General features: G+C 55.3%; 1 protein-coding gene across 2 annotated transcripts in view; it reads right to left on the minus strand.

Moving 5' to 3' along the window:
- ELL (elongation factor for RNA polymerase II) overlaps window positions 1-13,567 on the minus strand; it is a 75,162-nt gene that overhangs the window by 11,020 nt on the left and 50,575 nt on the right. For both annotated transcript variants that reach the window (XM_029917756.1, XM_029917755.1), the window contains exons 3-6: window positions 10,471-10,592; window positions 9,881-10,044; window positions 7,591-7,865; window positions 4,178-4,302 (exon numbers count right to left, since the gene is read on the minus strand). In XM_029917756.1, coding sequence (XP_029773616.1) covers window positions 4,178-4,302; window positions 7,591-7,865; window positions 9,881-10,044; window positions 10,471-10,592 — 686 coding nt within the window. The remainder of the gene's footprint in view (window positions 1-4,177; window positions 4,303-7,590; window positions 7,866-9,880; window positions 10,045-10,470; window positions 10,593-13,567) is intronic.

Raw genomic sequence — 13,567 nt, forward strand, 5'->3', positions numbered from 1 at the left:
ACTGAAACAACAGCAGCAACAAAAAACCCCACAAATAATCTAACTTTAAATAGGGCAGAAAATCTGAACAGATATTTTCCCACAGACCTAATGATGGCCAACAGCCACAGGAAAAGATGCTCAACATCACTAGCCATCAGGGAAATGCACATCAAAACCACGAGATACCACTTCACACCTGTCAGAACAGCTAGGATCAAAAAGACAAGAAATCAGCGCTGGTGAGGACAGGGAGAAGAGGGAGCCCTCCTGCACCGTTGGGAGTAACGCACACTGCGGCAGCCACTGTGGGAAACAGTATGGCGGCCCCTCAAAAATGTAAAAATAGAACTACCGGACAATTAGCAAGAGCACTACTGGGTACTCATACGAAGGAAACAACAACAAAAAAAATGAATCAAAAATATACAAGCTCTCCTATGTTCACTGAAGCATTATTTACACTAGTCAAGACATGAAAGCAACCTAAGTGTCCGCTAACAGATGAACAGATAAAAAAGATGTGGTATATAAAATCAACGGACTATGACTCAGCCACAAAAAAAGGACGAGATCCGCTGTATGCAACAACGTGGATGGACCGAGAAGGTATTATGTTAAGTGAAAGATGTTAGACAGATACCATGTTATTTCACTTATATGTGGAATCTAACAAATAAGATGAAATAAATAAAATGAACACATGAACAAATACAAAGAGAAACAGACTCATAAGTACACAGAACAAACTGGTGGTTGCCAGAAGGGAGGGGTGTGGAGGGTGGGAGGAATAGGTGACAGGAATTAAGAGGCACAAACTTCCAGTTATCAAGTAATTGAGTCACCGAAACAGGCACAGAAAGAACAGCACGGGGACTAGAGTCAAGAACACCATGACAGTCCCATAGGCTACAGATGGTGATGGCACTACACTTACTGGCAAGCCCCGTGAAACACACAGAACTGTCATATCACCATGATGTAGACTTGAATCTAATATAACACCGCATGTTGACTATATTTCAACAATAAAAAAATTAAAAATTTTTTAATGTTTATTTATTTTTGAGAGAGAGAGAGAGAGAGAGAGAGAGAGAGAGAGAGAGAGAGAGAGACAGTGTGAGCAGGGGAGGGTCAGAGAGAGAGAGAGAGAGAGGGAGACACGGAATCTGAAGCAGGCCCCAGGCTCTGAGCTAGCTGTCAACACAAAGCCCGACGTGGGACTCAAACCCATGAGAGATCATGACCTGAGCCGAAAGCCGGATGCTTAACCGACTGAGCCACCCAGGCGCCCCAACAATAAAATTTTTTAAAAATAAAAACATCACTCCCATGGAATGAGAATGTGATGCTACAAATGACCAGACCAAAGACCAGTGGGAACTAGAAACAAGGGCAAAAGAGACGGGATGGGAGAAGCTGAAAATAGAGAGCGACGTCCAATGGGGAAAACGCGTAAGTGAACAGTTTATAGAGTACAACCCGCACCCTGTACCTCTGATACCCCCACTCCCCTTCCCCTGTTCTGCCCCCGCCCAATAAAGGCAGGATGCCTGAGGGGCACAGGAAGCCTTTTCAGGAGCACACACAGGTGGGAAGAAGGATGAGGGGGGTTTTCACGCTATGAGAGCAGAGATGCTCGGCCCAGAGCACCTGCCAGGCCACCCCGTGACCATGCAGACGTGCAAAGGCCGGGTGGGGGCCCTCCAACTCCTGTTCGGTAGGCCTTCAACATGGAGGCAAAAGTCCTCAGGATCTGAAGGCCCAGACTTGGGCAACTGCTGATAGAATTTGACTGCTCTATGGCAGAGCGACCAGTCAAAGCCCTTTCCTCAGGAGCTGTGCCCCTTCAGCACCAGGGAAGAATTGCAGACCCAGGAATGGGAGAGCTTTCAGGGAGAGAGAGAGAGAGAGAGAGAGGAACAAGGAGAGTGAGAGGGAGACAGGAGTGGAGTGGCCTCCTGGGGGAACCCGCAGGACCTCTGATCCAGTGAAAGTGACAAAAGGGCATGGGACAACCAGGGGAAGCTTGGGTTGTGAGAATAAGCAGACAAAGCAACAGGGCAAACAGGCAGGTTACCAAGTCCCTGAAAAGCATGTGTGATGGGGTGGTGACTGTGGTCCAGCACACGGTCCAGAGGCCTGGCCTCAGGGAAGCAGGGCCAGGACAAGTATAGGCGTTGGCAGGGTGGAAGGGAGGGAGTGCAGGGCCAGGCAAGGTTGCACTGGGAACACCTGGGGCAGGACAGTCCCCAGCAGCTACACACACAAGGGGGGTGCGGTGTAGAAGCACAGAGGAAGAATCAAAAGGATGCAGGAAGTGGGTGTCTGTATAGAGCAAAGCCTCAGGGGCCCAGGCGGACTCTGTGACATAAGCGTGTTTAACTCAGGTATGAATTCTGAACAAGATGCAGGAAAAGCAGGTGCCGAGCTTCTGGGGTGAAACTGGCCCCTACTCCCCACCAGCAGAAATATCCCAGGGCCCTAGTTTGCCTTCCTGCCGTGAGGCCATGGCCTCAAGAACTGCTATCAGTGGGGTTTTCTTTGGGAAGTGAATCACCTAAAACAGAACTGAGCAGACAGGTGGCTGGGGTCACCTTCGGCATGGCTGTGGGTATCAAAGATGCTGACCCTGACTTTTTTTTAAATTTTTTTAATCTTTATTTATTTTTGAGACAGAGAGACAAAGTGTGAACAATGGAGAGGCAGACAGAGAGGGAGACACAGAATCTGAAACAGACTCCAGGCTCTGAGCTGTCAGCACAGAACCTGATGTGGGGCTCGAACCCATGAACCGTGAGATCATGACCTGAATTGAAGTCAGATGCTTAACCGACTGAGCCACCCATGGGCCCCCTGACTTCTGCACACCAACCAGCTCAAGCTTACAAGGACAGGGGTTGCTGCTGGACAGTTGAGTGCTTTCTGGGAAGGCTGATCTCCAGGCTGGCCTGGGAGAAAGGAGCACCACACTGGCCTGGGTGAAAGCCAAGTGCCTCGGGTGCACACTAGTCTGGCAGCTCACTCAGCAGAGCAGGAGGATACAAGCCCAGAACTGCACGAAGCTCCAGAGCTGAGATTTCTACCGAGTCCCCCATCCCCCAACACACACACACACACACACACACACACACACACACACACACACACACACACTACCTACTCTTGGCCATGCCCCTTCTGGGGAGCTCAGTGTGGCCAAGGCCTTCAGGGTCTGAGAACAGCAGCCACTGAGAGGCTCTGAAGGAAGGGAGGATAGGGACAGCCTTGCGGTGTCCCCTGTGTGCCCCTCGCCACCTCCAGGCACTTGGGTAAATTTGACCATTTCAACAGTGGTCAGGCCAGGACGTGTTTAGCCAGGACAACAGGAGACCTGAGAGAGGGGATGAAGCCGGGGGCGGTCTTCTGCCGAAACCCTCTCCTCCTAGCCTCCCCAAGACCTCTGGACAGCCGGTGCCGTGACCCTAGGCTGGCCTGGATGCAGGCACTGGCTTGGGGAGGAGTACCCGGCAGGGCTGACGAGAAACTCCAGGTTCACCAAGAGTGGCTCCAAGTCGGCTCTGCTTTCTATACGCAGTCAGTGCTTTAAAGAGCTGAACTGCAAACACACACACACGCCCTCATAAATAACTCCAAGTCCCTGAGAAATCACTTAAGGACTAATTAGCGTTATCAGCCTGCCCTGAACGCCGCTTCACAGCCGTGCTCCCGTGCCAGGCATCAGCTGAGAAGGAAATCATTAATTGCTTGCCTGAGCCAGGCAGGGGCCTACTTAACCACTCCTCCCCTGGGCCACCAAGGCCACTCCTGACCTCAGGTCCCAATTAATCTGAGAGGGAATGTGTTTAATTAATGCTACTTAGTCATGTCTGTGGGGAGTTCTGTTTTGCACTGGAATAAGCTGGGCGGACTGAATCCTTCCATCTGGGCATTTTGGTGTTCAGGACAGTGACTTGTGGCCCCCATTCCACTCAGCCCGGGCTGGCCTTTCCCCCCGACAGGGGGCCATAATGGGCTGCCTGGGCACTGAGGCATCCCAGGCAGAGGGAAAGACTGCCAGAGAGTCTCCACGGATCCCTCCACCCTGCTCAAGGGACCTGTGGCCTTCAGGATCACATAAGGCCACCCCAGCACCACGAGGAGATCTGGCCCAGGACCAGGGTGTGGGGATGTGCCCAGAGAAGGGAGGCTGCATTACCGGACAAGCATCCGCTTCAGCAGCTGCTGGTCCCCTTCCGAGTAGCCAGGCCAGTCCTTCTGCACATCCTTATACACACAGTCCTTCAGCGTGCATGTGCCATCCTTGGCATTCACATTGGCCACCTGTGAGAAGAACCAGAATCACCTTGCAGAAGAACCAGAATCACCTTGCAGGAAGCCCAGGAGAGGTAGAAGTTACCTGAAAGCATTTGCTGGGGGGAGGGGGACAGCACCCACCCCAAACCCCTGCACACTGGGGCAGTAAGCCTTGGGATGCAAAGGGGTCAGAACACCAGGTCCTGACACACGTCTTCCAGCTGCTGGAAGGCAGGCTGGCTCCAAAGGGGGTGGGGGGCAGTGTCATCTGCACTCCCAGGACCCCATCACCAGCCTGCCCCGCTGTTATGGACCGAATGTTTTACTTTCCCCAAATTCATGTTAAGTCTTAACACCCAAAATGATGGTATTAGGAGGTGGGAGGTGATTAGGTCGTGAGGGCTTAGAGCAGTGCCCCTATGAGAGACTCCTGCCACGTGAAGACACAGCGACAAGACCCAGCCTGTGAACTGGGTGGGAAAGGGGCCCTCGCCAAACACGCAATCTGCTGGCGCCTCGATCTTGGACTTCGCAGCCTCCGGGACTTCGGGAAGGGAACGTCTGTCGTTTACAAGCCACTAGTTCATGTTACTCTCATACGGCAGCCTGAACAGACCAACACCCGTTCTTGGCTGTGCACGCCCAGGGCAGACAGGCCGGGGGATGGGGTAGCCAGGGCCTCCAGGGGCCAGGCTAAGTCCACCTGCCCTGCAACCAGCCAGCCCTGCTCGGGTGGGGTCACAGAGGCTGAGCTGGTCCCCAAGACTATGAGGACGTGCTCAAAACCTTGGCCCTAAAGAGGCTTATGGAGGTTGAGGCCCCGCCCCAAAGTGGGTACTTTGGGGACTATCTCACTGGGCCCCTAGCGAGTGGCTGTGGGGAGCTGGCGCCGCAGCTGCTTTTCACTCTCACAGACTTCCAAGGGACTCCATGTCACAGCGGTTTCCACAGGAACATTTTTTAATGGTTGAGTAATATTCCACCAAACATCTGCACTGTGATTTACTCAAAAATCTCTCCTCTGTTGGATGCTGACACGATTTCTGGTTTCTCTGCAGCGTATAAACAGACACCACCGCGTGCAGGGCTTTCCATGCTGGAGATGTCTTCCTTCGGCCAGCTTCCCAGAAGTGGGATTAATGGGTCAAAGGCTCGGAACATTTTTATGGCTCTTGATGCGTTTTGCTAAAATGCTCTCCAGAAGAGCCACCCACCCGTCAACACTCCCACCCACAGAGGATGAGCCTGTGGGTTTCTCTGAGGCCCCGCCAGCAACGGAGACAGATGCTTTAAATCTTTGCTTTGGATGTTCTCACAGAAGGAGGAGAGAAGGTGCCCCTTCCTCCCTGAGGAGTGTGGTTGCGTCTGTGCTGCTCATCGGAATCCCTGATCACTTGGGGGCTGGAAATAGCCAGCCTGGGCAAGGCCCAGCCTGCCCATGGTACTCCCAGGGACCTTGCCCTTCCTCAAGCTGATGGGGTCCTGCTACTGCCCACGACCACCACGGAGAGCAGGCTGGCTAGTAAACAGAGAAGCACAAGGCAGATGGGGCCATTCAGAAGAAATCAGAGCAGACACAGGGAGGACCGTCTGCCACAGACACCACAGAAGGCTGCTGAATCCAAATCAACCTAAGAGGCCAGAGCCCAGCACTGTGCCTCTCAGGTCCTGGGAAAAAGCTGGGAGCAACGAGAGCATCACAGAGATTCAATAAGCAGCAGGAACCCCTGGCATGAATGACATCAGCACCAACAGATCCCCAACTCTTCGGAAAACCGAGCCTGGCATTGTCGCCACATCTGAGGATCGCTCAGGGTAAATCCCAGGTGTAACTGTGTGCTCGGTCAGTTAAATTTCTTTCATGTTCTGGTTTGAGGGGTTCGTGTGCTTCTTCTTTACGCTGGGCACACACAGGGCAAGACAGGAAGGTGGGAGCAAGGGCGTCCCCAAGACCACCACACTAGGGGTTGACGGCGGCCTGACTGGGCAGCGGTGTGGGCTGCAGGCACAGCCAGGGATGGGCACAGGTCCTAACTGTGTCTTCTGACCTGGTTCCTGTCTGAGGTCACCTGGCGATCTGCCAGCCCTGCCTCATTCTCTCTGGGTTCCGGCCCAGGGGAAGGGCCTCCACTGTGCTTCCCTCGAGTTCCCACAGATAAGGCTGACACCTGCGACTTCCCAAGGAAACAAGCCCCCTAGGAATGTCGCTGCTGGTTCTGGAGGTTTCTGGACGGTTTGGCAAACCCCTCTGCCAAAGACAACTTCTGAGCCATCAAGCTACATATCTGTCTTCTCATAGGCCTTGAGCCAATCTGTGAGCTCAGAGGGAGAAACCGTAAAGCTTGGTCCTCACCTGCACAACCTCTGAGTGGGGGACCGTAGCTCAAAAGGCCACATCCACACAGGGATTCCTGCCACGTGGAGTGCCCGAGGCCAGGGTCCTGGTGACATGAGGGGCAGCAAACCCCATGGCTCATCCTCAGACACAGCTACCAACTGTCACAGCACGTGAGGTCTGCAGTGCCGTGTGCCCGGAGCGTCTGAGGTGGGATGCATGAGGGGCAAGTGAGTCGGGGGGCAAAATCCCTAGATGCTTGGCCATACCTCCTCCACAAGATGCCACTGTCACACCAGCTGTGTGGACCTCACAGCAGGGCTCCAGGGTGGCCCGTCCCCACTTCACTGTTGTGAAGCCAGAGTGAGCTGCTCACCTTCCCAGAACCCCTCAGATGCCCTCCTGGGGCTTTGGGAGACAGGCCCACCACTCCTGCTCCGAAGCCTGAGCTGTTCCCTAAGAGCGGGCTCCGTCTGCTGACCTCACGTTCAGTCCCTCAAGGGGCGCTGCAGGCAAGCTACAGCCACACAGGGAAGCCTGGGGGTCTACACGTGAAGCCCCTTGGCCAGAGCCATGGCTGGCATGAGGCAGGAAGCCCAGCTGACTGTGGAGCCTGTGCTCCCGTTAACTCACATATGCAGTCACCCAGGCCTCTTTACATTCTAAAATCCTCAGGGAATGGAAGTCCTTGTTGGATCCTCTGTGCTGTGCCCACTGCCTGTGTTAGCAAACGGCGAAGAGGAGCGTGCTGGCCTCCCTCGGAGCCAGCCTCAGGGCCACTGGACAAGCACTGTGGCCAGCAACGTGTCCGGGACACCCTTACCAGGTCCTAACCCAGGAGGCCAAGGCTCTGAGGCAGGCTGCGAATCTTGGAAGAGATCCCAGGAAGGGCTCTGCCCAGCACCCCTGTGTCCAGACCCTCTGCAGACGCCACTCCAAGGCTGACTGGACCCTCAACCTGGCCCTGGGCAAGCACGAACCTGCTGGAGGAGGCCGTCCAACGTATCCTTGTCAGCCTGGGCCAGGCCGTCCTTCTGTAGCCGTAGCAACAGCTCGGCCTTCCGATAGGGTCTAAGCGCCAGGAGGTGCAGCACTCGGTCACGGAAGGGCCTCTGAGACACCCCGCTGCCCCCACTGATGCCACCAACACCGCTCTTCTTAATGGCACTCGCCAGGTTGATTGGCGTCGCCCGCTTCCGGGAGGGCACAGCGTCTGTGGCCCCTGGGGCTGGTTTCCGAAACTGAACCTTTTTGCCTGCAACAAGAGCCAAAGCATTAGGGACTTAAGGGGGTGGCCTCTGTGTCCCTCTGCCTGGAGCTGGTGCTGAGCCCTGAGCAAGTGCATGGATGCCTGCTAACGGCCCAAGGGGAAGGCAGCCCCACTCCGCCTGCTCCATGAGGACCTGGAGAGCTGAGGACACCACCTGCTGACCACACAGTTCACCAGGCACTCGCAGGGCCCCCGGTGTCAGAAGCAGGAACTGCAGGAAAAAGAAGTACGTTCATGTTCAGAGCTTTAATGGATTTCATCAAGGGCAGCCCGACGGCTATCTGGAGAGAGGGGCTGATAAAGAAGGTGGGGTTCCTGTCTGGCCAGAGGCAGGTGCCCCCAGAGCCTGCTCTGAGCATTATCCAGCCACAGGATCCACCGTTCTCTTTTATAATAAAGGAGGGATGAATAAAGGTATGGGGATGCTTGGGCAGCTTCTTTGGCCACAGCCCTATCAAGTGCTTCTTGGAGACACAGCTGTGCTCAGAGTCAGGTGGTGGGTGGGGACAGCAGCCCGATCCCCAACCCCCGCCCCCCAGTGCAACAGACTCCAGCACTGCTCTTGAGGGAGGGGCCTCTGCTCAGAATTTGTGAACCCCACCCTGGACGGCAGCACGGCCACTGAGGGAACATGCACGGCCAAGTGAGGTCAGCGTGTGCCTCACGTCCTTGGGCCGGAAAGCTCTCCACAAGAATTTGTGTTTCGCTCTCATCCCTTAAATCTCATTTGTCAAATTAAGACAGGAAGAAGTGCTGTCAAAACCCTTAGGGCAAGACTCTGTCCCCAGAGGACCCAGCTGACAGGCCTGACACAGTGGGATGTGCACGACTGTGCCTTCAGAGGCCAGGAGACAAGTGGTGCCACCAGAACCAAAACCAAAAATTCTCGCTGTTCCTGAAGTGGTACAACAAGCCACACTTCTGACCAACTTCTTGGCCGCAGGGCCCAGAAACTTACTACGATGTATATGAGTAACCACATTTGCCGCTGAGGCGAGCGCAGGCAGGGGAAGCACTGCCAGATGCCGGCTGCTGCTCCCACGCGGCTCTGTCCCCAGCAGCAGCTCCCAGCCCGGGCGTAGGCCCCCTCAGCATGCACAGCCACGGCCACCAGGACGCAGTGTCTGCTGGCAGCATGGGCCCTGTGCTGACGTCTGGGGTTTTGTTCAGAGCCAACCCCACTGCCAAGCCAGTGAAGTCACACACTCCTCTGGGGGTCTTTGAAATCCCCCCACCTTCTCTTAGCCCCAAAAGCCATTAAGGTCCTGTTTGCTGTAACCCATTTTGTGCCTTTCTCAGGCCTAATGTCCTTCCTCCTGGCCTTGAATCCTGATGACTCTCGAACTTGTCTGGGTCTGCTGGGAAGACTAATGCAAGAATGGAGCTTCCTAAAAGTAAACACTTTTCATGCTGTTGGTGTCTCAAGTTCACCAGAACGGTTTCCAAGCAGATGATAAGCTGCCAGAGCCTTCTCGTCCAGCCAGAAATCAACACATTTCCTTCCCAGTTGTGACCCAAGAGCCCCTTGCTGGCCCCGACCCAGCAGCAGGCCATTTGCCATGAGGCATATCTCGCTATCGGCACCTTGCTGCTGACCATGGTGGGCTTGGGGAAGAGCCGGCCAGGCGGGGGAGGGCAGGGGTGACGGCTGAAAGACCTCAACCCTGCCATCGAGCAGCGGCTCTACCTCCCTGACGGGTAGGGATTCCCAAGGCCAGAGCCTGAGAGGAGGACCCATGAATTCAGAATTCCTGGAGCTTGGGGGCTCATGTTCAAACTGGGGAACCAGCAGGTGCCACAGCCCCCAGCAGACTCAGCCAGCGCAGTAGGACCTTCCTGTCTGGCCTGACAATGATCTAGCCCCCCTGCTTGGGTTTGCACCTGTCAACCCATCGCTCCAGCTCCTGGCCAGGACAGGCCCTCGGTCCCTGCTGCTCCCCACCACAGCTGCCCAACAGGTACAGGTCCCCCACAGGTGGAGCCACAGGTCACATGCTCACCCAGGTAGCGGCCTCCGGCCTTGATGACGATGGCCCCACGGCTGCGTGTCTCCTCCTCAGCCTGCGCCATGCTCTGTCGTGCCTTCTGGTAGGAGTCATCGGTGGCACACACTGTGACTTTGTCCTGGATGCTGCCCAGGCAGTCCAGGTGGACATCCCCATGGCTGCAAGACAAGGGGCCAGGAGCCACAGTGAACTCCTGGGATGACAGGGAGAGACGGTCTGGGCGCCCATGCCCCCCAATGCCCCCAGCTGGAAACGGGGCCAGTGCTCACTTGAGCAGCACAGTTTTCACATGGTGTATCTTGACCTGGAAGAAACAAGGAAACCCAGGCCCCTGGGCAGAGGCAGCAGGCCAAGACCTGCACCTGTGCCCACTGAAAGCAGCAGCAAGGCTCATCTACAAGAGGGGGGAACTGGGGTGGCCTGGCTGGCTCAGTCAGTAGAGCATGCAGGTCTTGATCTTGAGGTCATGAGTTCAAGTCCAATACTAGGTGTAGAGATTACTTAGATAAATACCGCCCCCCTCCCCCCACCACCGCCACCACCAAAAAAAGAAGAAGGGGGCCGGGGCCCAGATGGGGCCTCACCTGGAGACATATTGCTGGATGCAGTCGAAGCTGCCCTGGGGGCTGTCACGGCCAATGTTAGAGAGGTAGAAGGAGAAGATCCGTGCCTCCGTGGGACAGTCAGGCTGGGGGATGGAGATGTGCTGCATGGAGAGGGAAAAACATCACTGGGAGGTCCACAACATGGAGGGGACTGTAGGATGGGGCATCCATTGGACCTGAGACTGTCCTCCATAGCTTAACACAAGGGGAAAGTGCCAGTGCTTTCTAAGCATGGCATGTCAGTCTGAGGAGCAAAGAGCACCTAGCACACACCCGGAGACAGGGACCCCTCCTTGATTTGGGCTGTGAACTGATTTCCCGCCCAGCAAATTGGGCAGATCTGGTCTGGGACACGTGTGAAGATGAAATCAGACAAGACAATCAGGCATCAGTAGCCGTCAATGCACACTGAGCAGCCGATATGCTCCAACTCTTGCTCCCCTGTGGGATACAGACTCTACCTGGATGTCCATTCTCTGTCCTGCAGCCAAGACCAAGGCAGGTGCAGGCCACAGGGACTCACAGATGAGCCATGCTCACCCCCCACAAACCATGGCACGGGTACATGTGACAAAGGACGAATGTTTTGGTCAATGTAACCCTGACTTTGGACAGTGACTCTGCAGAAGGGTTGGACAGCCTGGCTGGCAGACAGACAGACAGCAATGGTCCCGGCCAAGCTACAGGGCCCAGTGCAGGTGGGATAGCATTGTGCCCACAGACCAGGGTGGCTTTCCAGGCTAACCCTCACTGGGTTGAAGTCCTGGGGACTGTGGAGGAAGCTTGTGGGAAGATATCGTGCTCCGGTTGCTAGCCCATTTTGAGGAACAAGACGGGCCTCCAGAACCTTCTATCACCAGTGGCGACCCCTCGTAAAGTAATCCCTGGGTTCTGAGTGCAGGAGCTCATCACAGCCAGGCAGACAAACAAGGGGGACATAAGTAGTAAGCGGGGGTTTACTGCAGGTGGGCAGGCCCCGTTCAGGCCTTACCCTCAGGCTGCCAAACCACTTCAGTATGCCCAAGCCCTGTTTCTTCTCCACTGATGTGAGATCACCATGCCTCATCAGCACTGGACCGAACATGGTCCCAGCTGAATTCCGGCCCTGCCTAGCTGTCACAGGTAAATAAGGGCAGCCCAGCCTGAGACTGAGGACACAGTGGCCCAGGCCACAAGAAGGGCCTGACTCCACGGCCTCCCTGCCACGCTCCTCAGGGTGGTGTGTGGACCCATAAGGAAGCCTGCATGTGTACCTGGCCTAGAGTTGGCCCCAAAATACTGAAGGACACGCCCAGCCTATAGTCAGTCCTCAGATGCCCTAAGAAGAGGCTCCAGACGAGCACAGTGAGAGCCAATGTGGCAGCGCACACTGGCTCTCAGACAAGGCATCTCCTTGTCTAACCTTTGTGGCCATCTTGTGCTGCCCGATCATCCCTTCTTGGATGTGACTTTTGTTCTCCATTATAGAAGTAGCTGGAAACACGCTGCCCAGATGCTGAGGCTCAGGCTGCCGAGGGCCCCTGCAGGAGATGCACTGATGCAGTTGCCCAGACTGCAGCAGGAAGCTCATGCGCCCCCGAGTCAGCAAATCAAAAGTAGCTTCCAGAGGACCTGACACCTCTGCCGTTCCTCTTCCTCCACACCATCCTTGACCCTCCCCTCCATCTCACCCTGGCTCTGATGGAGGTGCAGCCTCCCCAGGTGGCACTTTCCATCTCAGTCTGCTCAGGGGACAGTGGCTGCCTCAAGGGCAATGGCCCTCACTGGGAAGGAGGTTAGGCCCAAGTCCCAAAGTGATTGTGCTTCTCTCTGGGTGGGACTTGTGGGGCCTCTTCACTGTGACCCTTTTACGCCATCTAAGCCTTTTCCACACAGGTGTGCACACCCACTTCCAAAACTCACTCTGGAAGTGGGGCTCCCAGCACAGACCCCAGAGTGGGGTTTGTGTAGCTACTGGAGCCTCAGGATGGTGGGCAACCCAGGGCTTGAAACTGATGTGTGGGAGAACATGATGCTGCTTGGGACAGAGGAAACACACACAAAGGTCTCTAGTATCCTTCAGGACAAAGGTTGGGGGGGGCGGGCACCTGCATGGGAGAAGGGCAGGCAGAGGGGAGGATTGCAGGGAGCCTGCTGTGGCCAGTGCTCTCAGCCCCAGCCCACCCTAGCACTACCACGGCCCAAGGACTCCTTGGTTAACAGGCTGCCTGGCCCCTCCTTAATGACGCTGGTTACTGGTTACCAGTCAGTGGGAACCAAGCAAGGAAATCTCCCATCCAGGCATGAATAAACCAGGAATGCATGCCTTTCTTTGTGCCAGCAAAGAGCTTGGCACATGTTCCAGGATGTGGCCTGACAGTCAGCCCTGCTCAGCTGGAACATGTGCCTTCTGAGTCTCAGCTGCCCCATGGGGGCCACCATGTGGCCCTCAGCTGGCCTGGGCATGCAAGTTCGGATGCTTCTGAGGTCAGCCGTGACTGCAGGTTCTGGGGGCAGGGGGGTCACTCTAAGCCTAACCGCGTGTCTGTGTGCACAGACCTGGAACAGCGAACAGGCTCCTCCTTCCTGGGCAGCCCTGAGTGCCTCTGAGGCCTGCAAGGGGGCACAGGTCCCGGCCAGAGCCCTTTCACGTTCTCCTTTTTAAAATTTATTTATTTTGATGGGGCTTCTCAGTGGCTCAGTCAGTTGAACATCCAACTTCAGCTCAGGTCATTATCTCATGGTTCATGGGTTCGAGCTCCATGTTGGGCTGTGCTGACAGCTCAGAGCCTGGAGCCTGCTTTGGATTCTGTGTCTCCCTCTCTCTCTGCCCCTCTACTGTTCACGCTTGATCTCTCTCTCAAAAATAAATAAACATTAAAAATTTTAAATGTTTTTATTTTGAGAGAGAGAGAGAGAAAGAAGGAGAGAATGTGCACCTGTAAACAGGGGAGGGGCAGAGAGAGCAGGAGAGAATCCCAAACAGGCTCTGCACGGTCAGTGTGGACCCCAAGGTGGGGCTCGATCTCATAATTTGTGAGATCATGACCTGAGTAGAAATCAAGAATCAGACACTTAACTGACTGAGCCACCCAGG

Source organism: Suricata suricatta, chromosome 12 (genome assembly GCF_006229205.1).
Source record: "Suricata suricatta isolate VVHF042 chromosome 12, meerkat_22Aug2017_6uvM2_HiC, whole genome shotgun sequence".
NCBI classification, from domain to species: Eukaryota; Metazoa; Chordata; class Mammalia; order Carnivora; family Herpestidae; genus Suricata; species Suricata suricatta.